General features: G+C 39.2%; 1 protein-coding gene across 1 annotated transcript in view; it reads right to left on the reverse strand.

The window, feature by feature from the left end:
* alk (ALK receptor tyrosine kinase) overlaps window positions 1-24,154 on the reverse strand; it is a 361,055-nt gene that overhangs the window by 133,698 nt on the left and 203,203 nt on the right. The window contains exon 4 of the mRNA XM_062440190.1: window positions 704-908. Within this exon, the coding sequence (XP_062296174.1) occupies window positions 704-908 (205 nt within the window). The remainder of the gene's footprint in view (window positions 1-703; window positions 909-24,154) is intronic.

Raw genomic sequence — 24,154 nt, forward strand, 5'->3', positions numbered from 1 at the left:
AATGATACTTTGTGTCCAGAGATTGTAGACATTGGGCAGAAACACCCATGTGCAACACGTCACTGTAATCTTATAAATGCAAGAGGGTTGAAGTTACAAGATATTTCTGAGCTCTAAATGAGAAGCATTTCTAAAATAGAAGCCCAACTTCTTTTTGAGCTCAGTTACTTCCATTGTTGTCTACTTATAGTAATAAACTTAGAATTGGAGGTAAGATATGTCGTAAAATTCTTAAAACAAGACAGTTATAGCCTCTTTGATATGCTAGTTCCTCCACACTCTTTGCTTTGTTGTGCCAATTTGAAAGTTGATCCAAAAAATTTCATGTACAATTAGCCCACATAAAAGGTCTCAAGTTGGAAGTCCTCTCAACACTTCAATAGGTAGATCTTGCCTTTCACCAATGCTGAGATCAAAGACCTTCGGCTTAAAAAGGTTGGTGACCACTGCTCTACTGGAGCACAGGTTTGGGGACTGAGTATTCACAATGAAGCGTTTGGCTGGCATGTAAATATACATGTATACATGACTCCAACTCAGTGAACCAGAGATCCTCAGTGATCCCACAAAGATGGTAGAAGGTGCTACGGGAAAAGTTTAATGTAGATAGGCCACATCTACAGGTACTTCATGCATTTCCTTTTTTGTAGCTCAAATCACTCTGTTCTTCAAAAACCCGTACATGTATAAAACACACGCTTACCCTGTCATGCGTGGCAGCGTGTCAGTGGAGAAGAGGGCGAGGGGTGGTTTGTCCCGCTCTATGAGCCATATGGTGTACTGCCCACTCTGCTTAGGGTGGAGGAACACGGCCATGTCCAGGCTACAGGGGACTTGGCCTCCCCACAGCCAAGGACTCAGCACCCAAGGGCCCCCAAAGGCTGAACTGTTCACCCAGAGGAACTGACCTGAGGGAGAAAGAAACACACAAGCACTTTAAAACACAAAAGAGCCCCACAAACAAGGTGTAATTGTAAGAAACACTTACGTTAAAGAGAGTATTTGTGCTGTTAAAATCATACCAGTAATGGCAAGATGTTCTATTAAAGTATGTACAGAAACCAGATGGGTGGTGGGTTATGAATTTAAATAGTTTTGAGGCAATGGCTAAGAGGAGCACTTGATGAAAATGCATGAAAGAAAGCTGCTTTGAAAAAGAGCAGTCAATGACATCCCTTGCACAAAAAAGAAAAAAAGAAGAAAAAAGAGGTGGCGGGTGAAAAATCAAAGCACCGTTTTTTTTCCAGAGCTTTGATATGAAGTCCCATTTCACTTTCAAACCTATTGCGTTCATTCAAGCAGGAAGTTCATCAGAAGCTGAGAGTTTTGTGTGAGCGTGTGTGTGTGCGTGTGCGGTGGAGGAGCACAAAGAATCTCAACTTGAAAGGAGGAAAATCCATTTTTAATGCGCTCTGTTAAGAGAAGTGTACTGTTGATGAAAAAAAAAGGCAAAGCAAAAATCTTACAGAATAAATGATTTCTTATTATTCTCAGGAGGCGTTGAAGGTAAGCTGGCCCTGGCACTCCTGATTATTTTGTTTGCTACAGTGCGGGTCATGAGCTGCTCTTGCTGCTGACAACTTACAGTAGTAAATCTGGGAATAGCTTGTAATGTGGGATTGATGCATTTGTTTTCTTTCATTTCTTAGTTTGTTTCCATTTCCACACTTCAATCTGGCCTCTGGATAATGGTAAAACCAGCTTCCCACTGGTCCCATTTTATTGAAGTGATCTTCTCTTAGTAGCACTGAAACATTTGCCATTAGCTGTAGAAGCAGTTTTTAAGTTGGTGCATCAGACAGATGAAGGATGGTAAAATACTGTAAGGCTAAACAAACACCTGATGTTTGTCTTTGTGGCACAAATATCACTCTCTTTCTGAATATAATGCAGACACAGCCACACATGGTCAAATCTAATACGCTCACTCTCCACTTTTTTAAATTTCATTTGCAGCCAGCCACAACAAACAATTTACATTACAGAATTTGACACTACACAGTTTTGGATCAGAGTCAGCATATATAATATACACTATATAGACTGAAGTATTGGGACCATTACAGCTACAGGAGTTTTTAGGACATCCCATTCTAAATCCATAAATATGGAGTTGATCCCCTCTTTGCAGCTATAACAGCTTCTACTCTTCTGGGGAGGCTTTCCACAAGATTGTGGAATGTCTCTGTGGGAATTTTTGCCCATTCATCCCGAAGAGCATTTTTAAGGCCTGGGTTGCATTCTCCATTCTCGTTCATCCCAACGGTGTTCGATGGGGTTGAGGTCAGAGTCGTATTCTTCCACACCAAACTCACCCAACCATGTCTTATGGACCTTGCTCACTTGCAACCATTTGTGAACACAACTGTTCACAAGTGGTTGCAAGTGAAGACTTCATGGCTAGCTGATTTTATACACCTGTGGCAACGGGTCTGAATGAAACACCTGAATTCAGTGATTAAGAGGTGTGTCCAATACTTATATAGTGTACATATATGGTTGTCTATATACAGTATAATATAACTAATTGTGTATACAGCAGCCTGTTTGCATGTAGCAAATAGAATCTCATTTAAACAACATTGAACATTTGTAGATGAAAGTTTGACGACCGAAACGTCGAGTAAAGCAATTGAGTACAAGTGATTGACAGATGTTTTGGTCCTTTCACAGTCACAGTTTATGATCCGACACACCTGCCCAAAAGTTTTTCTGGAGTGCTGGAACTTTATTATCTGAAGTAACTACAGGCTAATCACCTTTTGTTGGCTGAGAAGCAAGAAACACTACAGTTTTAGTGGCAGCCTAATTAATGTTCACCACCTGTACCTACAACCTGCAAAGGAGATGAGCAGCATAATATATAAAATGTTCATTCAATGTTCCGACACATCCAATTAGCTGGAGGCTTCACCAGCTACTCACTCCGAACACTGGAGGCCCTGACTCACAACTACGAAGCTGATCAGACGCAAATGTTAATCTGATATGAATCAAAGTTTAACTAGGAGATTCTTAAATAGACATGAGGTGATCAGCTGCTCTTTTCTCTAGAGGAGAGTCTCCACTTTGTCGGCTTTTGCGGAACTGCAAAAGTACAAACAGTCCAATCGTGGTTGTACAGCGGTGTGACAGAGTGATCCCTGTCTGAATACAGGCACCAGCTGCTAAGAACACATTAACCAGAGAACTTCTTATTTTAATTGTACTTCAGACACAAAATTAACATTAATAAGCTACAGCTGATGTCTGGTGGCCATAAAATAAAAAGCCTTTAGCTCTTTGCTAATAAAAAAAAGATTGGGGATAGATAAAAGGTTGGATAACACAATTGTTAGTGTTGCTGACTGGAAACCAGATATAAAACGGAACAGACTACTGAAACCAATTCCTATTATTTCCATAGGTTTCTTAATTTTCTTGTTGGTCTAAAATGTTTGAATAGCTGAGAGGCCACAAATGAAGACAGTTCCATTTGGCATTCAATTTGAGGACTTTATTATAAACACAGGCAGTAGATACCTCAAGTCATTAGCCCGTGTCTATACTTACGCCTATCTAGAAATGTAACGCCTTCCTTTTATCCCTCACTGATACCCAACACTTTGCTCCCCTCCTTTTATCCCCCCGAGGTTGCTAGAAGAATGGGTGAATTTGGCAAGCCTTCAAATTGGAGTGTTCAAGTTAAGCCTCATTTGCTCTCCTTTCCACATTTGCATGCTCCTTACGCATAGGGTCCAGACAATTTGGCAAGGACAGTCCGAGCGCTTACACCACAAGTTTGCAGGCGACGTGGGCTGCACGCTTACTCTGCATGGCTGGCAGCCATTTGATATGAAGGTTTTAATACTCAGCCTGGAAGGGCTTTGGGCCTGAAGGCAGAAACCTATTAACTCTTGTTTCCCAGTCTGAATGAGATGAAGAAATACCTGCTCGGGAGCAATTATCGATAGGGTACAAATTATAACGGTAAACTGGAAGGGAAAGACTGTGATTCCATTAGTAGATTCCTGCCTCGGCTTCACCTGTGACTACCGCTGCCTAACAGAGCTTGATATCCTCATTTACTGCATCACGAGGCTTGTTTCAACCAACTGTCTGCCCCCATCTGCATCATGCAACATGATCACTGACGGGCTTTTAAGTAGTATTGAAAGAGATTATCATTCATAGCTTACTTTCAAACCTGCGCTACATTTAAAAATCATGATACAAGACATGGAACTGTGTTTGAGTTGAGCTTTTCTTGAGCCTAGCCTTTAATAAAAACCTGCAGGGATCTATTGGAAGTATAATTAGATGTTGATGATGGAAAATATTTTCCCAAAAACAATTACATGACTGTTGCTGGAAGGAACATCCAATAACTACTAATCAGGGTATTTTTTTCCTCCCTCATTGATTTTTAAACCACAATTGTACTCTAGCTGGTCTGATAATGGACTTTGATGAAGGCACTTTCTCATTTATCTGTAAAGTTCAGACTTGGCATAATCAACAGTGTTTATAAAATGGTATTTGATTATTGCCCCTCTGAGAGGGAGAAAGGGGAGGACGATGAGCCCCAAAAGCAGAACAAGAAACATTTCAAACCAAAGTGATAGCTGCAACATTCTGTATCATTGAATCAAGCTGGTAAACACTTTTTCTCGCTCTCTGTGCGGTTACAGATTCAATCAACTGAGGCTCTTGTTGACATAGCATACCAAATCAGGCCAACTGTTGGTGAGAGCCGAATTCCCTCAGATAATAAAAGGCCTGAGAGAAGGAAGAAAACAAACCATTCAAATTGTATTCTCTGCCAAATCCTCTTATACAGTAGCATAATGCATTTACCCAGGGCCAGCACAAGCTTTTTGGGGTCCCAACAATTTCACTGACTCATATTTTTAATTTTCAACCCATTCATAGGCGCAACACAGTAACAACGGTTTCCGCTGTAGAAAGATGGTGTGAAAGTATATTCAGCATGCAGACAGAAAAGCCTGCTTCTGATAGTGTATTGTTGTTGGTTTCTGCTTTAAAATGATTTATATTCAGACAGTGATTTGAATGTGAAATGTGGAGTGAAGGAGGATGTAACCATGACTCAGTTTTTATGGGGGAAAAACTTGCTGATGGACGAATTATTGACCAGAATACACTGGTCAATAATTCGTCCATCAGCGTAACAATCTAAAGTAACCAAGCCAGTCCTTTGGGTTCAATATCATTGTTGGGGTTTGTTTAGGCCAAATACAACTCTCATATAAAAAACAACTGATAAATATGCCTCCTTTCTGAGTATGTGTGACAAACCACTTTTCCCTTTTATAACTGCCTTATTTTCCAAGGTGCTCAAACTAATGATAAAGATGGTTTCCTTACAGAGGGAAATGTAAAAAAGCTGAAAGATTTCCTGACACAGGTATCTGAAATTGGATGTTGCCAACCTCATTCACTAATAGCACTAAAATGTTCCACCCTGCTGTGAGACTCTTGGTTAGTTAGAAACTCTTAGTTGTTTTATTTTATTTTCCTCTTATCTTTTTCCTTTTAATACCCCTCCTTAAATTTCTGCTTTTACTCACTTTATTTTATAGTGACTTTATTATACTATTTCTTTATTGTATTTTGTTAATGTTTTATTACCTTTTATTTCATTTGGGTAATCTTTATTTTTACATTTTTATCCTACCTCTGGTGCGGCAGCTAACATGTCAGGTAAAACTACTCTCCTAAACTAAGCTTCACCAGTCTACAATGTGTTGCTTTTTGTTACTAACGTCTGTACCTAATTCACCATTTTATTTCAGTCACAGTCCACAAACGCACATCTGTACAGTCTTTACAGGCAAAAAATGGCAGCGCAAGGTAAAGGGTTTGTGTTTTTTCCACTGCAACACCAATCATCAGATAAGATGTGCATATTTACTGAATAATATTAAATCATGTGAAAAATGAAAAATAACACTAATCTGAATAATCTTATAGCACCTGGCAATGTTCACATGCAAGTCACCTGTTGCAGCTGTTTCTCATTTACAAGCCAGATAAGAAGAAGTGAAAACATGCCGAACCATGTGGAGCGGGGGAGTATTACACCCTGCACACTTTTTTTGTTACTTTTTTACTCATATGAGCAAACTTACAATATTGCATTTTGTATATCTTTGTTTGAATAATGGAATATTCTTTTGTGAGAGTGAGATACAGGCAGAGAGGGGGCCGGGCGTGCAGGGTCATGATCTACGCTTCCTTTGTGAATAGCGCCCAGCTAACTGAATAACATCTAAATTGAAAATTGTTTGAAAATTGCACGCATGTTTAAATATGGCTTTGTCTGTTTCACAGGATACAGTAGTTAACATAAAGACAGATGATTAGTCTTCATTTACAGCCTTTCTTTAAAAAAAACTACAAGTTCATGAAAGTTGGATTTTTTTTGTTATTCTTTTTCACAGTTAAGAAAATCTGTGTTTGGCAGGTTAAATGTGTATTTCAGTCTTCAGACATATTTAATTGTACAGTGCTGCAGAACTAGGAGGATTTATTGTCTATCCATGACTGTTTCAATCATTCATTTCACTCTAAAGAGGTGGAATTTCATCTGCCAGTAGGTGAGGTTTGCAGTGGTATTATGTGCATAGTGTTTGGGGTATTTTACCCGATGCTGTGAGCATGCACATTTGTAGTTATTTGTCGTAAGCCTGTTCATAGTAAAGCAGCGGTTAGCCGCCAGCTAACGACTCATTTATGCTGTTATGGGAAAAATAAAGTATGAGCACTGCAGGTTTTGATGGGTGACTTGTTTTTCTGTGTCTTAGTTACTTTTGTCATGAGAGAATTATATTTGTGTCTTCTGTTTTAGTATAAAGTGACCAGCTGAGTTACAAAGGTTAGAATAACACATGTACCAGTTGTTTACAATGCAGAGGTGTTCAATTATAGACAATTAAACACTATATTGTAAAGTATTATATCTTTCTATTATTATTTAGGGTAGTGTAGGTTATTGGTCAGGTGCAAGGCTTTTTACTGTAATTATGATTAATTAAAGAATAGATAAATGCTGCAATGAAAATGTAAAGCAGCAACATCAAAACACAAAAACAGGACATTTCTTATGATCAAAAATAAGAGAAATAATATAAAAATATGAATATAATCACTAAAAGATAAAGCTGAGTGCAGGGATATTGCAGTGTAAGTGACACAGATGGACGAAGTGAATGTAAATTATAAGTTGTTCCCAGATGGACAGCGAGTAGAAAGTGATACAGTAGGTCAGTTGAGGAGGTGGAAACTCAGCAAGTAGAAAATAAATAAATAAATGAAAGAGGGAGACACTGAGTCACAGCCTACAGGAAGTGTGCAGAGAACAGAAGCTCAGGAGAAGCAGACTAAAGCCAGAGAGGGGTCATTCTTAAACCTAACTGTTCTAACACCTAACTGATCCTGCCCACGTCCTACAATTCAACATCAAGCAGCAACAGCAGCAGCAGCAACTGTACAATACACCTCATCAGTAGAAAACATAGGCCCCTTTTACTTTACTGTAGGTCACACTGGTGATAATTACACAGAAATACATCGTTATAGATATTGTTGTTTTTACTGTCTGATCTGCATAACAGCTGTAATTCATATTCATGTAAGGAAAAGGTCAAAGGTAATTCAAAAGAAGAGCTGAATAAAAACAGAGAAGTGTGTTTGGTGTACAATCTGATGTGTCATCACGTTCATTTTTCTCTGTTGTGAATTTATGTCGTTTTTCTATTTTTTTGTGAGAGGTTTTTGTTTTTGGGGTTGCTGCTCGTTTAGTCATCCTAGCGTCTGCTGTTATAATGACAGGCAATAATTGCAAATATCATTTTCCATGATGGGGCTGCGCTGACAGGCATATGTGAGATGCTATATGATGACAGAGAGGAAAGGAGACAGCTGAGCGTGACTTTGCGCTGCTGAATGAAAAAATGCTCTGATTTTTAAAATGCTTCTAAAATGAAGCCTAATTTGTTAACTAAAAGAACACGTCACTGCAGAGGGAACAAATCATCATCATAGGCCCCCCCTCCGATTTCGGTGATACAGTATGAAGCGGTTAGTTGTAAGATTACATGTCACATTCTGTTTGAATCTGGGTTGCTATAAATCAGGTTTTTCTGTAAATTGTGTCGGTGTTTTAAAGATCTTGTTCCATGTGCCCCATTTTTAACTCGGAGCACCTGCCCACTTAAAGGTCTCTGCACGGCCCTGCTCTCTGATAATCCATTGTGATTTAATACGATAGGGTGATTTATGTGGGAATTTCCACAGCCTTCCCACATGATATATTAGCCTATTTAAGCTAAGAGTTATTAGGCTGCGGCTTTGTTTGTTGTGCAATAGTAGTGAGTCCCAGGAGCTGGGCCAGCTACACCAATCATGTTCATTTTAGTCATTTTTTTTAAGTCCCGAGGCGCTCGGCCATATCAGGACCACCAGTTTAGATTGATTTACCTTGGTTTATTTTTGTTTTTTATCGTTGTCTGCACCTGAACAGCTGGAAGGTCTTATGTTGTTGTATCCATGCTGGGCGCTGACAAAAAAGTAAGAGCTTGATGTCAACAGAGATAGAAGTAGCACAGGGTAGGAGGGTAGGAGGGTGGAGGGCGCCGTGCACCAGGGTTCAGCAGGGCACCAGACTGAAGAAAAAGAAGGATGTGATTGGTGTGATGTGCTTAACTCAGTAGCAAGTGTGTAAGGAGGGAAGTCGTCTAGCACCCCAACCTACAAACCCATGCATAATGTAATAAAATGTTACCCTGAAAACAATATGTATTACAATAACAACAATATCTGTTATTGATTCTTCACAAACAACTCTTGGAAGTAAATTAGTTGCTTTACCAACAAGGAAACTGGTTAAAAAAACTTTGTTCATAAACGTTCATGGATAAAGACACATATATAATGACAGTGTTTAAAAAATGAAAATGACACAGTACAGTGTATTCTGTTTTGGCTGATTTTACTATTCACTTGTAAAACTAAAGAAGCAACAAGTGTTGAGTTTATCATTTTAATATAGCTCTATACGTGAATGCTCTCTTTGACTATATTAAGGGACCTTGATGGTTACCAGATTTCGGACCATACCCATATAAGGTAAAGGTTTGGGGTCTTGGAAATGGCAGGATATGGTTACGTGCCAGTAGATCATTTATGGCTGGAGGCTCAACTTTCCTGTGCCTGGGGGATGTGTGACCCTTCTGTGACATGACTTTTGGGGAATAAATATGCATATAAGCGAATGTATTTCATTATGGCTATAAGCCGTTGGCTGTAGTCATATAGGATAACATGTTTGACCCATCACAGATTTTTTCCTCGTTCCTACAGAACTATAATAGGTTAGTTTTCCATGACACACTATTTTTACTATTTTAAAATGTTATTAATTTATTTTCCACCTTATATTACATTCATGTTTTGGGTTTTTGATTGTTGCTTTTTTTAACATAGCTTTATACTCCTTTTAGGCCCATTTTCTTGAATGAAAGGTGCTGTACAAATAAAGTTATTATTATTATTATCATTATTAGACAACTTTAATTCCTTCATTACATGCAGTTAATTAGGTAAGCAGGCTACTCAGAGAAAACAAGTCATGCAGGTGTTCAGAGAACACATCCACATGCTCCCTCAGTAACCTGGTTGCTGTAAATCTGCAATAAACATGCAGCAGATCAGCAACCACACTGTTCTCCTACCTGCAAACTTAATTTGGAAGTGTTGCATACTGATTTCAACTGCATTAGAGATGGAGGATGTTTGTTTCCTAACTGTGTGTGTGTGTGTGTGTGTGTGTGTGTGTGTGTGTGTGTGTGTGTGTGTGTGTGTGTGTGTGTGTGTGTGTGTGTGTCAGAGAAGGTGCAGAGAGAGGACACAAAGACAGAATGGAGCTCTTCCTCAAATAGTCAGCATGTTCAGCAGTGGAAACCGACTTATTAAGATTTCTGGAGGCTACTTTGATTCAGTGTCAGTTTCAGTCTGACTTCGGATAGAATTATCTTAAATATGAAGATGCATCACTCCTCGTAATTACCTCATCAGCCACTCCTCTGTTACTTTCCCTTGTGTGAAGTCCTTTGTCGTGCCCATGCATCTTTCTAAACTCCTCTGAGTCTCACAGTCCACCTACAGACTATGTTGCAACAAATTTATCTCACTCGAGGTTCTGTCAACCCGCACTAATGCTTTCTCCAAATTTCTACAACATGCCGCTGCTTTTCACTGCATCATAACTTCAAAAAAACAAAAAAACACGCCACCTTCACCCCACCAACGCTCATCATATACTGAACAATACTCCTGAGCATCCTTGGACAGCTACTAATTTTAACCATCTGCTTCTATGGACTATGTTAATGTAATCTTGTTGTTTTGACACTATGTCAACATCTGTACTTGTAAAGAAATATTCCTGTTTACTGTTTTGTGATGATTGACGGTGCCATCTTGGTCTCATTTATAACAGCTGCGTACATACAAAAAAGGGCGTGTCGTGACATACCTCACTTCCCACGCAAAAGTTGCAATCTACAGAAAACCAAACTTGATGGGAGAATGTATCAAAACTGTACATGTATGCAATCTTTGACCCATGTGTACGAACATTGTGGAAACAGAGGAAATTGATGTTTATGGAGATGTGGTGAATTGAAGCCAGATTGTGTAATGATGCCTCTCACACATTTAATTTCACTTCATTTTGTGTTAATTATAGATCCACTTTATCATAATCGTTCAGTTGTTGTGTGTGCTTGCGCCAGTGAGCCGTAACTATTCCATCAGCGCATTTCACTTTTAAAAGTTATAAGCCGACTCAAATCTTAAATCAAAGTCCGCTTCTGCATTTCATCAGCGCTGTGTCACCCAGAGCGCAGAGGGTGAGGGATGATGGGAGGAGGGGGGTCAGCTGAGGAGCAGCACAGCAGCAGCTGCCGAAATGAATGACGTCAGGAGGTGGCAGGTGGCAGGATTCAGAAGAGTCACAGTGAATACAGCAATTATTTTTCAGCTCACTCAGATTAACTTAGAGATGAAATCCTCACTATCGGTGCAGGAATCCGAGATGACATCAAATAACTGTAAAGGATTGCAGAACAGAGCGCTGATAGATTTTTAATAATGTCTTCAGGTACTGTGCATATATCACAGGGTGATTTTCATTAGTTTTCATATAGTTTATGGGTGTAAAATGACTGCAGTGAACACATGACTGTGCTGTCAGGTGCACAGAGTGGGTAAGAGACACTGTAGTGTCTGCTGCACACACTCTGCCTCCTCCAGTCACATTTTCACCACCTGTCATATATGGACTGTGTGAATTAGAGAAACACCTGTATGCTAAAATATGGAGCACATATAAATGAATTCAGTCTTTATTGTAGTTTAGATATTGAGTTTGTGGTGTAAAAACTACTTAAGATTGGTTAACTACTGGTTTGCTGCACGGTGTAAGAGCCTAATCAGAGAAACCTGACTGTTGATGTTGTTTATGTCTGAAAATGTGGAAATAAAATAGTAAAAGTTTGTTCTGTTGCCGTCCTCCGTCTTCAGCTGCTTGAGAGAGTAAGAGTGGGGAGCAAGAGGGCTGGATACACTCACTCTTGACACTGATTGTTCACGGGCCTCAAGAAAGCCTGACTGGGTGGAATATGAGGCAGATCCGTGTGTACACATCTCCAGCTGGACTATTATTTACAAAGGGAACATTGCCTGCAGGTGTGCTTTAGCACGGTTTTACAAGTCGGATCAGCGCATGCCATTTTTGGCTTTTGTGCACACGTACATTTTTAGTATAGATCGTGTACACGGTTTTATGAAAGAACCAACAAGTCAGTATTATACAAGATAACCTGTTCTCAATACTTTACCAAGTAAATACATAAATAATGAAATGCTTGTTATACATGTAAAAGGCTGGTAGATACTCTACCCTGATAACGGTATCCACATTTCTTGTTTACATGACATGACATGATAAGATCAGTTTACTGGAGAAAGCCAAGTGTAACCTGTAACTGTAACTTATATGTTTATTTAAACACCTGGAGTTCCATAACAACCCAACACAATGTGGCTTTGTGTAGTTACAGTATAATACACATGCATTTATCATTTAAGAAAAAAAGTATCTCAATTGTGAGAATTTAGTAATTACAGTGTGATGCATTTTACAATTAATACTTGTTTTCATTGTTACAATTTACTTAGATGACAATAGCAGACCCCAAATGAACATATAATTATATAATATAATGTTTTCATATGTCTGACACACAATCTTTAAGCAAATATGTGAACATTGTTCTACATTGTAAAGTAAACCTTTTGTGATGCTGTATCAGTATTTTATATTTTCTACAATATTATATACACTATTAGTTTATATACTGTTCAGGGTAAAATATGACCCATTTTAAATGGAAATAGAATGTATCTTCTTTTTTCATGCAGCTAATATACATTTTTATATGTGCAAATGTCCAAATTTGACCTGTATTTATGACAAAATTCAAAAATCAGCATTCAAACGTGGTATTCTTTATATTCTATAAAATGTCCACCTGGACCATAAAATACTCATTGCTCTCTATCAACGTCATTAAAGATGAATCAAACATGAATTAATGACTGATGGAGAATTTATGAATGTGAATTGGTAAAGAGGCTAATTATGGGTCAGAATATGAACAGTATGTAAGGGTTAAAAGTAAAAAAGGTAGTTTTTTTGGAAGCTATGCTCTCAGTATTGTATAAAATACCTAATACATTGTTTTTTCTCATAGCAGGAAACAAACTTCTCAACAAAGCGTGAGATAACAGACATGAAATGGAACGACATCAAATGGAACGCCTCTTTAAAAGGCACAGATGCCCGAAAATCATTTTGACAGCCATTGAAATGACTAATCAATCCAGATAAAAACTACATAAAAAGCAGTTGGTGTCAGCTTTATGTAGTTTTGCATCATTTTAAAATTCTGGTGCTGCAGTGTATATTTGTTGCTGTAATCCTCGCTGGAACAATTTAAATCTTAATTAAACTGATAATTATCCACAAGTTCAAACAATGTAGTTGTCACAGTGTTAAATTTGTTAGACAAATTCCTAAAAGTAATAATAATAATAATAATACTGATAATAATGACTCCATTGGACTGCACTAGCAACTTACAGCCTTTGATATGTAAATGGTTTGACTCTCCCGATCAAAGACACAGATCTCTGATGAAGTTAAATGCTACTTTAATAGATAAACTACTCCCTTCCTCCCGCCGTCCTCCTCACGCCCCCCGAAAAAGAAAAAAAAATTGGTTTCCCGACAGCTGTATCAATTCTTCTCTTGATTATGCCTGGAGCAGCTTTCAGCCAGTCAGTAGCTACCCAATTCATTAATCACTACCTTTGAAATATGCTGAAGACAAAACAGATCAAAAGAACTGCTGGACCGTGATTTTTATCCTCTAAATGCGAGTCGTCTTTAGTGATTTTTGTCTCCGTCAGAAGACTTAGCAATTACTCTGTGGGCCAAATAATAAATAGATTTCTGATTTCACTGCTACGGTGCTCTGTATTAAATGATTCTATCGCTTTGAAGTGACGGTTTCCTTTTTAAAGATATGTCTTACTCTGATGCCTTAATAATTTGAAATATTTGTACAATGTGTTTGTATATATTAATAATGAACACTCACACTCACACTGCACTACACTTTTTCCCCCACTCACTCCTAAAGTTATTGGTCATCCTATTTAATGTACGTAAGTAATAAATGTATTTAATTTTATACAAAAGAGCCTACTGATATTGGATAAATATTTTGTTAGTAGTTACGGTGTAAAATTTCTCATCTAGTGCCATTTTTTTCATATTTAATTACAGATAAAATGTATGTGGCTCTGACTATAATATAATTATGCAATCTGGAGGAAGTGTTAGTAGCGACTGTTTGTGAAACACACAGACACACCTCAGTTTATCACTTACTGCATTAAAATAAATGTAAAGAGAGAAAAACCAATACAACCACACAGGCGGTGAAACACTGACAATGAAGAAAATGTTCCCCACAGCACAAATGGATGTTTATTTGGAACAGGTCAAGCTGGTAATGTTAAGTGGTGATGCTAATGATCTACTTTGGTTTCTATGTTTATTATTAAACGCCCCCCTATCAGTCACTATCTACAAGTAATTGAACAACACTTTACACTATTTATTAGATTTAATCGCAAAATTGAACAAGGACATGTTACTGCTGCTGAGCTAACGTTAGCTGGTTAAGCTTGCCAGATACGTAAAGAAAGCTAGCAAACGTGTAGCTCTTGACATGTAGCCTTTATCTCCTCCTTTGTATTGTAAGACATATTTAAGTGCTGTAATTACTTTTGATAAAAACAATAATTTAGCAGTAAATATTAGCAAGGACAACAAGCTAATGCTAATGTTGAAGGTTCTGTATGTAGAAATCAGAAATTCCTTCTTATTAGCGACACCTGTGGACGCTAAGCTTGTATGCTAATCAACTTGTCAACCAAGTTATATTATGCTATCGCTCTGGAGCTTGTATTCTGCTCCTTTGTTGAGGAAATAATGCTTTAGTTGTGTGTGTGCTCGGGAGTGGGCGACTTTGCTGCAGTGTTTTGTATTAAAATATATTGTTCTCATCAGCTGGAGAGCTAATATCTACAGGGTGTTTCTAGTCAGATAGCACCATTTTTGGCGTGTTGTTGTTATGCTGGTTGCTTGCAGACATTAGCAGTAGAAAGGCAAGGCACTCGGCACACGCAAAAATGTCATATCCTTTGTATTTTTGTGGAAAACTCAGCCCGGGTAACAAAAATAGGTCCATAGGCTGTTACAGGCAACCGAGAAAGATGGGGAAGGTGTTGTTTCTTAAGCTACATTAATATCCTTTCACACATTGGCAATAAAAAAACAAAACAATAGATGTAAATTGCTTCACAATACTACATAAAGAACTTATTTTATTTGTGGATTACAGTTAAAACCAGGAAATTCTGAAGCTCGTAGTAATTTACAAATCCACACAGTTTTAAGAGTGTGAGCTGAGATTAGTTAAATATACCTCACATTATGGTGATCTACATTTCTATAGACTCCCACATCTACAGCTCAGTGGCTCTAGAAGTTCTGCTGTTATAAGATACTCAGTGCTTTAGAACAGCCTGTGTGAGCAGTGTCTGTGTGCGTCATGGAACCTCTTGCTGCTGTGAGTCATGAGAAGATTCCTTTTTTTTCCTCTCCATGTGACGTACGTGGCTCTCATTAACATGATTGTGAAAATGTCTGTTGACAGCTATTTTGACATCATACCAGCAACATTACACCTGTCACTATAGTTTAACGGTGTATTTCTATGGAAAAGGTCACAGACATCGGGTCGGCCTGCGCGGAATACGTGGGGCAGGAAGCCTCTCTGGCTTGGACCTCCACCGCTGAGAGCAGGTGACACACAGAGCTTATTTTTTTTGTTTCCCTACTAACAGTTAGTTTGATGGTTTTTTTATTGGAATGCGTTTGCCATGTTTGTTGAACTTGGTTTCATCTGGAGGGATTTTCTTTTTACTTGGAGCAGGGAAAGCGGGGATTTCACTGGCAGAATGATCAATATAATCAATTAAAAAAACCCATCCTTGTGTGAGGAGTGAATGGAGCTGACACTGATACTACACACAATGAAGCAGAGTAAGCAGTGTTACATGTTGAGTGGTTGGAAATGGGAGAGAGCTATAAATCTGGAGCTGTCTATGTTCTTTACCTTCATTATAAAACAGTTCCCATAAAAACAAGTCCAAGTTTTAAAAAGACTGTTAATTAGGGTCACTATTTATGCTGAGCAGACCTGAGAGACAGGGTGTAAGATGGAGATAGGGATGTGAGTTGAAGCAGTAGGCTGTAAACACTGTGTCATGTCGCTGGAGCCACGCAGAGTAAACAAGCAAGTCAACAGAGTAGCCTTAGTAGTGATTTAAGGAGGTTTAGTGGGGACTTCTGCCTGAGGGACAAAGTGTCTGGGCTCAGTGAGCTGACTGATTATGTAGCCTTGTTTATAGATAGAGCTAGATACAAACACTACCAATTGCCCCTTTCCTTAATGTGTGAAAAATGCCTCGGGCCATTCACTGGACTTGCAGCCGCCACTGAGCTGTGTTCATTTGCAGGTCCACAGGAGGAGTAGAAATAATTAAGATTTTCCAACATTGTTTGTTGTTGTTTTTAAGACAACTCCAACTGACCACCACATTGATTCAAAGAGTTATTTACATGCTTTAAATGGATAATTGTAGGTGGATGCTTCTAATTTTCCCTATACTCATTATTTTCCATGAGAAATCATAACTTGCATATATACTTATCTCAGTCAGAAGCTATTTATTTCATTTACTGACTAGATCTTCTCTTAATGACAACTGTTTCCAACACCAGAACAGTGTTCACATACTGTATCATATTATTACAGCTCTGATTTTTAAGCAATCTCAACAGCAATGCTAGTGATATTAAACGTACACACTCTCAACTCCACTGCAGAGACCTGAGCTGAATTCAATGGCAGCAGCTTAGTTGAGCATTCACACCAACACGTGGCGGTCTTCACAGGTGGGAGGCCACACACACACGCCGCTCGCTCGCAGTTCAAAGAAATGGCTGCTGTTATTGTGTGTGCATAAAGAGCACAGTTTGAGGTCATCTGTGACTCTGAGCCATGTAAGAGAGACAAGGACTGCGGCACAATCCTTTCACACATTTATTTAAGGAGTTGCACACTGAGCAGCACTAGCGGTTGGTCGCTTAGGCATAACAACCAAATCTTCAAACCATCCATACTTTCCTAACTGGTCTCGGTGTTTGAAGCAACAAAGCCTCCTTTTTATCTTCTGTGTTATTTCCTTGCTTTCGGCCAGATTTGCTACATTGCATATTATGTATCATGACTAAAGAATTATCTTTAGGTATGTTGTCACTTCAGTGTAAGTCTTACACATACACAATACTAAAAAAGTTTGGGTGAAGAAGTTCGGAGAATGAGATGGACCACCTGTGGAATGTGATAAATCCAGCAGGAATATTTAACTTCAACAACTTTTTGTTGGACAACGAAAATCTATGAAAGTGCATCTCGACTATTAACCCTAAGCATGCAGTGTCAATAGTCTATTACTGCTGATTACCCTTACAAAATCATCAATAGCAATTAAGGCGACAATTACCACTCATATAAAAGAGATGCTGTTTAAATGATGCTGCTAATGAGGGCAAATTTGATTTAAGTATGTTTTTTTCAATCAATATGGGGCTAATTGCTGCTTGTGAACTCACCTAACAGCTTTTACATTTTTGTTCTAAACCCTGCTAAACACTAAACGTAGGACTGCCCATTCATGATGAACGAAAGGTGTAAAAACGTGAGTGAATTATATATTTCTCACCAGCCAAAGTAAGGCAAATGAAAGAAGAAAAACACCTGCAATTGCTTCGAGTATGGGTAAAATAAATATCATAGTTGAGAAATAGCAAATACTACATCGAGTGGGACTATTTAAGTGTTGTGAAGAAAGCCAAACAGTAAGCATTGCTATTCAGTCAGAAGGTCATCAAAAGCCTTGAATATCCTCTCAGAAATCTACTCAGAACAAAACTCTGAAGTGTGTTCAAACAGTGTGGCCAAAAAAACCCGCTCATTAAAAGGAATGTACAACAAGGCACACAATGTGACTGGACGTTGATAAAACACACACATACAAAATTTCAGAGGCATGTTGAAGATTTGGGCGGGATCGCTTTGCGGCAAGTTACACAGTCTTGCCTGGCAAGTTCCAACAGCTGAGGGAAATATATAAAGAACTGGGACACGTACACCTTTGTAGTCGAGACAAAAAGGAATGAATACATAAATTAGTAGATCATCTGAGCGGAAAAAAGCACCAACCGGAGTGCGCATGAAAAAAAAAATCCCTATCGGCAACAGATATTCACCCAGTGAACACAATGAAGTCTGAGGGAAGATGGATAAGATAGCAGGTTGATTACTCCCCAAGCGAATGCTGATAGTATCTCCTGGAGTGAATTCCTCACGGTTAGGATATTATCTGATTATGGAACATTAGAGGAAGGTGGTTGTATTATGTCCATTAAGGACTTTTGCCATTTTTCTTCCGCTCTTGTCTTTCTTACCCCACACCCCTTACCTCTACCCCCCCAAACCATCCTCGTGTGAGAGAGAAAAAGAGGGCTCTGATGTGAAAAAGCATGTAGTCTGCATTTTATGTGCATGAATTTACCCAGATTGGAATGAATGCGTTTGTGTTTGTTCCTTTACAAGAGTGCTAAAGTTCCACCTGAAGGCAGTTTTTTTATGAGTGTGTGTGTTGTGGTCCACCGTGGCCGACGGGGGAGCGGCTATAGACTGAGGTGGGCCAAGCCAGCCCGCAGCCTCTCAGCTGGGTAAAGGGAGAGCTGATGGATCACCAGGGGAAAGTCAACACTTCCTTCCCCCTGCCAACACCTCCTGCCTGGCCCGCTCGCAGGGAGAAATCCCAAAGCTGCTCTCAACAAGAGCACTGGAAGCACTACGGCAGGGGCTGGATCCAAGAACCACACACACACACACACACACACACACACACACACACACACACACACACACACACACACACACACACACACACACACACACACACACACACACACACACACACACACACACACACACACACACTGAGTAAAGCAGGCTCTGTGAGCACGTGCTGCTGCTGTGTGTGTAGCAGGCTGCATGGACTCTGTTCCAATGATGGAACGTGACTGTATGTGGTGTGCCTGAGTGGAAGGATGTAGAGCAGTGAGATCTGAATGAAAAATATAGACAGAATATTAAAATGTGGGTTATATGTGGAAAACTGCATTTACCTTCTAACCTTTCACCAGTTTCTTTTCTTTTTCCCCACCCAAACAGACACAATTATCCAATATTTATTTGTGTCCTCTCTGATCTGCTGTCTAACAAGTGTGAAGTTTAATGAGAATTCAACAGCAGAGTGTTTCAGGGTTAAGCTATGGGGCAAAATGTTCCTAATGACAGCTTTGTTGGTTTGGGTGCATAGAGAGGAGCTCAATATGATGATATTAGACAAATAAATAGAGGGCTGTAGCTGCATTTCTATGAAGAGTCTACAGAAGCTTGTCTTACTTGTGTAACGCTGTGTGTGCAGAGAATAAACTGTGGTTATATCACCTTTTTACTAAAATCATTACAAAGTCACGCTTGTTGACAGTATCAGGCTAAATATAGCAAGACTCAGCTTAACTTTCTTCCTGTTTTGTAACTTGTACTATTATTTATTCAAAGGAAATTCATTGAGATCAATGCTCTCATTACCAGGAACACCCTGCTCACATTCACACAGTAACACACCTGGAACCTGCAAAGTACAACCACAGTCTGATGAGTCGGCCACTGAGCAGCCCCACTAGAGCAGGTGGGGTTAAGACCCTTGCACACGGGTACCTCAGTGGTGGTAATGAGCGAGGTACAAGTGCTTCTTCTGCACATTCCCCATCCAGATTTATCCTGCCAGTCCGGTCACAAGCTCACCTCTCTAACCCTTTAGACCAACACTACCTCTCTTACAGAAATGACCTAAAGACAACAATATTTCCTCAATGTGGAAATATGCTCTGAAACCTGCTCCACATGTTGCTACAGTGCAGTAATGTTAACATCGAGCTTTCCGTGCGCTTGACCAAAAAACCACAAACATAGACTCTCATGAAACCACCGGAGCATGCAGCTGTTACGTGCTAGTCTGCTGTGGACTAGTAGTGGCAGTCCGCAGTTCACCATGCTTCACTCAGCAGGCAGGTCCACTCAGCGTCCCTGAAAAGCACACTGCTTCACATCCTCGCATCAGATGGATAATAGAGGAGGCACTTCTCCACAAGTCCTGCGGGCGCTAATCAGCGGCTACGGTTCTGTGGACTGAAAACATTAAAGGACAGGAGGAGAAAGATAAACAGAGCAGGCGGCTGGTATCTTCAGTGGTACAAGTGGCCAATGCAAGATTTCTAAGTCGACTGAAATCATTAAGAATCCTCTGAAACTTAACTGTGCTTGAACTGGTAAAAAAAATCTGTTGCCAGGAGAGCTGAGCGACAACAAGCTGATAAATCCAAGAATAGTCAAACTGTGACACGATAGTTGTCGTTTTTTGTTGTGTTATCATAGCAACATTTAATTTGTAGATATTAAAAACACTAAGTAGCTGGAGCTCAGTGTGGTGCAACTCAAAAGATATGCCAGTTCCACATGCTGGATTTTCACCAAAGCTTTATTGTTTCTTCCATGCCTCATTACCTTCTAATGAAAATGAATATTCCACTAATATTTCTGTTTACATGCAGCCGTGCATACTCCGATCAAAACAACACTTTTTCCACACTTTTTCACTGGTGGTGTACTTGTTGGACCGTGCAAACACAGCCTCCCTCTTTTATTTGTTCAACCGCCTTCTTGAAAAGGTCGGCATTGCAGTGAATTTGTGTATTTGTGCCAAAAACCTCTTGATATCCAAGTCTTTGAAAATGTTTTAAAAGTTGTTACTGCTTCTGACAGGAAATGTGGACTTTTTCTTTTGGAATGCATGTCTGAAAGAGGAGGCTGGTCCAAAGAAGCAAGAGAGGTTACTCCTCCTCTATTTTTGAGAGGCAAGAGGGAGTCGAAACTTAAAAAAGAGAAAGGGAAAGGCAGTCTGTGTGAAGCAGTGAGAGGAGAGCAGAAGAGACAGGCTCCTGCTGTCCTCCTCTGCTTTCGAGCAAAAACTATAATATTTAATTAAATAAAATCCTTCTCTCTCTCTTTTCCTGGTCTCTAATTTCTTGTCTGATAGTTAAATGTCTGTGTGACTCTTGTGTGAGTTTATCTCCTTAAGAAGAACACAGCAGAGATCATAATGTGCTGCAGGTAGTTAGTCTGGACACTGAGGCTGTTGAAGAGTTCCAGTGAGCTGTCTAGACTCACATAGACAGCATTTGGAAATGATCCAGTTTTTAATTGAATGTTTGTTCAGTCAGCTGTTGATGATGTGTGATGTATAAATGAGTGTGCAGGAGGTCTGGCTGCTTTCTTCATTAATGTTTGTTTTTAAGCTAAGTTATATATTGAGTAATACATTAAGACTTTTTAGATAATAAAAGCAACTAGAGTAACAACAGTGTGTCTGCTTTGTAGGCTGTTTTTATATGTAGTACATACAGATAAGAGTGTGTAAGTCATGTATTCCATACATGCATTACTACTTTCACATCTGTGAATGTTTTTAGTGTTCAGTCTTTCTAGTAGTTAGCACTGATCTGTACCTGTATCAGATTATAAGCTTTGTGGTACTTTATATACTTCTGTATGCTAAGAAAACACACAGGAAACACATGTAAATCATGTGATAGGTTAATCTGTTTTTGATGTGAACATAAATCTGTTGTCACAATATTACAATACTATACTGTACTTGTGTTAGTAAAATGACATATCTGAACTACTCCAGAGCTTAAATGATCACTTAAAAGAAGCAGTCTGTTCACCACTAAGGGATTTTTGCTTTTGAAAGCAAATTGTTTTATATGCCACTCAATTAATAGCATATAAAATTGTATAATATTATGTGGTTTATTATACAATTCCACGTTACATTCTGTTACTGTATATGTTGCTGTAATTCAACATACTATGATATAGATTATGTTGGTATTTTAAAATCTTGTTCCATGTTCAACATTGAGCCCCTGCCCCTCTAAAGGTCTCTGTATGGCCCTGCATTTCAACATAAGAACATAAATTGATATTAAGTGATAAGGTGAACTTGTGGGTTAGTTTTCCTCCTGTCCTCCCCAATTTTATGAGTCACTAGTCTCCACTGATCTGTACCCCAGCCCTGCAAACTGTTAGATAATTCACAGAGCTGGCTGTAAACAGACAAGAAGCTGTGTGTCACAAACTGCGGTAAAACCCCCACTGAGATACACATTCTGAATACACTGTCAACATGTCCACAGAATTCTCCTAAAACCCAAATTATATCAACATATCCCACATGTCTTAATTGGAAAATGCTACATTTGGACTAAGGCCTAAATTGGAATATCCAAACAGAATATACTGTTTACATGACCCATATTAAATTAGGAATATTTTTATATTTGGAATAATATTGTGGGTTAGGGTTAGGGTTAACAGTGACTACACCTGAAACAGGACATCAGACTGAAATACTTTTTAATTCTAGCCAAGCTTTTAAACTGAGTGCAGTAATGCTAAATGAACAATAATCTGATAATTGATTTTAATCACTTAATCCTTCCCAGGCTCAATCTCTTTAGCAAAAGTTTTGCAAAGAAATTAATTGAACTTTGACTAATAACATTTAGACAAAATGTGGTGAGAGCAAAACACTAACTACAGTTGATTCATTTCAACTGCAAAACTAAATTAAGAGACTTTTTATTTGTTTAAATTAGATGGCAATTTGTCCCTATTGTGAAACAGGCATTAAATCTGATCCATTACTTTCTGATTCATTACTTTTTATTATTGTGACTGTATGTGTACAGGGAGTTGATGCTATTGAGATAAAGTCCAATAAAAGTCACAGTGTCCCTTAATATTGGCTGAGTATTAAAGTCAAAATTGTTTTCTCACACTCTTGCTTGTAAAACTGTCATTGCTTTAGTTACACTGCTTGCAGTTTGACAGAAGCCCCCCAGCATTATCCCAGGGACTGTGAGACTGCCGATGCTGCTCAGCGTCGTTGATGCTGAGAAAGACAGTGCGGGGGCTGCGGTAATTTAGTGCTAGCCGCCGTCTCAGAATGAAATCAACTGCAAGAGAGCTCAGCCATGCTCAACAAGTCCCTGTGTCTATTATCAGATGGCAGTCATCACTTCACACCACGGGTGACAAATTCTCTGCCACGAAAACACATGGGCTGAGAGAGGTGTGCGGGTGGGCTGGTGGCATGCATAAACAGACACGCATTAACACGTCAACGCACATCGCTGTCTTTTTCCTTACATTTGATTTACATTCTGATTCTTTGAGCCAAACATACAGACTTCAGACATCCAGTAAGAGTAAACAGTAAACACTCAGCTTGTGCTCACATCCTCAGCACGGCTCTTGAGAGAGCGCTGGGCTGGTCGATGGAGGGGTTGTATGTCTGAGCAGCTGTTTGCACATAAAGATTGGTCTTGGTGATGTCTTCCAGTGATGCTCAGATTATTTAATAACTGAACTGCTGCACACAAGTTCATACAGGCAAACACACGCTCAAACATCACTGATGGTGCAGATTCTGTAAGCTTCCTTTCAATTTAACTATAATAAATAGCTTCTGAAAACACATACACACTCACTTCCAAATGCTCTCCCGCCCAGTTGTGCATGCATGGGGCTCAAAACATCCTCACAGACACACACACACACACACACACACACACACACACACACACACACACACACACACACACACAGAGACACACACACACACAGAGCAAAAGCTAATTTAATTAGCTATCCTGCCAAACACGCGCTTCTTTTAATTACTTGTGGCTTCACCCAGCAAAGTCTCTCACAGTCTGCAGAATAAGAAACCCACCATGGATTTCTTTAACTAATGACTGTGGCATATATATATATATATTGACTAAAATGGAACATTGTTGAAGAAGGCGACCAGTCAAAAGCAACCGACATCCTTGCAGACAATTTGGTCCAGGAGATATGTGAAGAACAAAACAGCACAAGAATGCACCGTTCCCTCAACTTATTAGAAAATACTTACTGCGCTGGAGAGGACAGGATATTTAGCCGGCTGCCTTTTGTGTTAATAGATCAAAGCATTGAGCAGATATGAGAAATAAAACAGCAGGGGTAGAGGCCAGCAGAAATCTAAAAAACTATCAGTTTTCTCATCAAGCTTTCTAATACGAGCCGGCCAAATTACAGACCCAAATGGACTCCACATGATACGCCAGGACCAACGATGATTACAGTTCGACTGGCCCACTGATGGTATACTGGTGGAGTGTATTGATTCCCTGTTTTTTCTA

The sequence above is a fragment of the Scomber scombrus genome, chromosome 19 (genome assembly GCF_963691925.1).
Source record: "Scomber scombrus chromosome 19, fScoSco1.1, whole genome shotgun sequence".
Taxonomy (NCBI): Eukaryota; Metazoa; Chordata; class Actinopteri; order Scombriformes; family Scombridae; genus Scomber; species Scomber scombrus.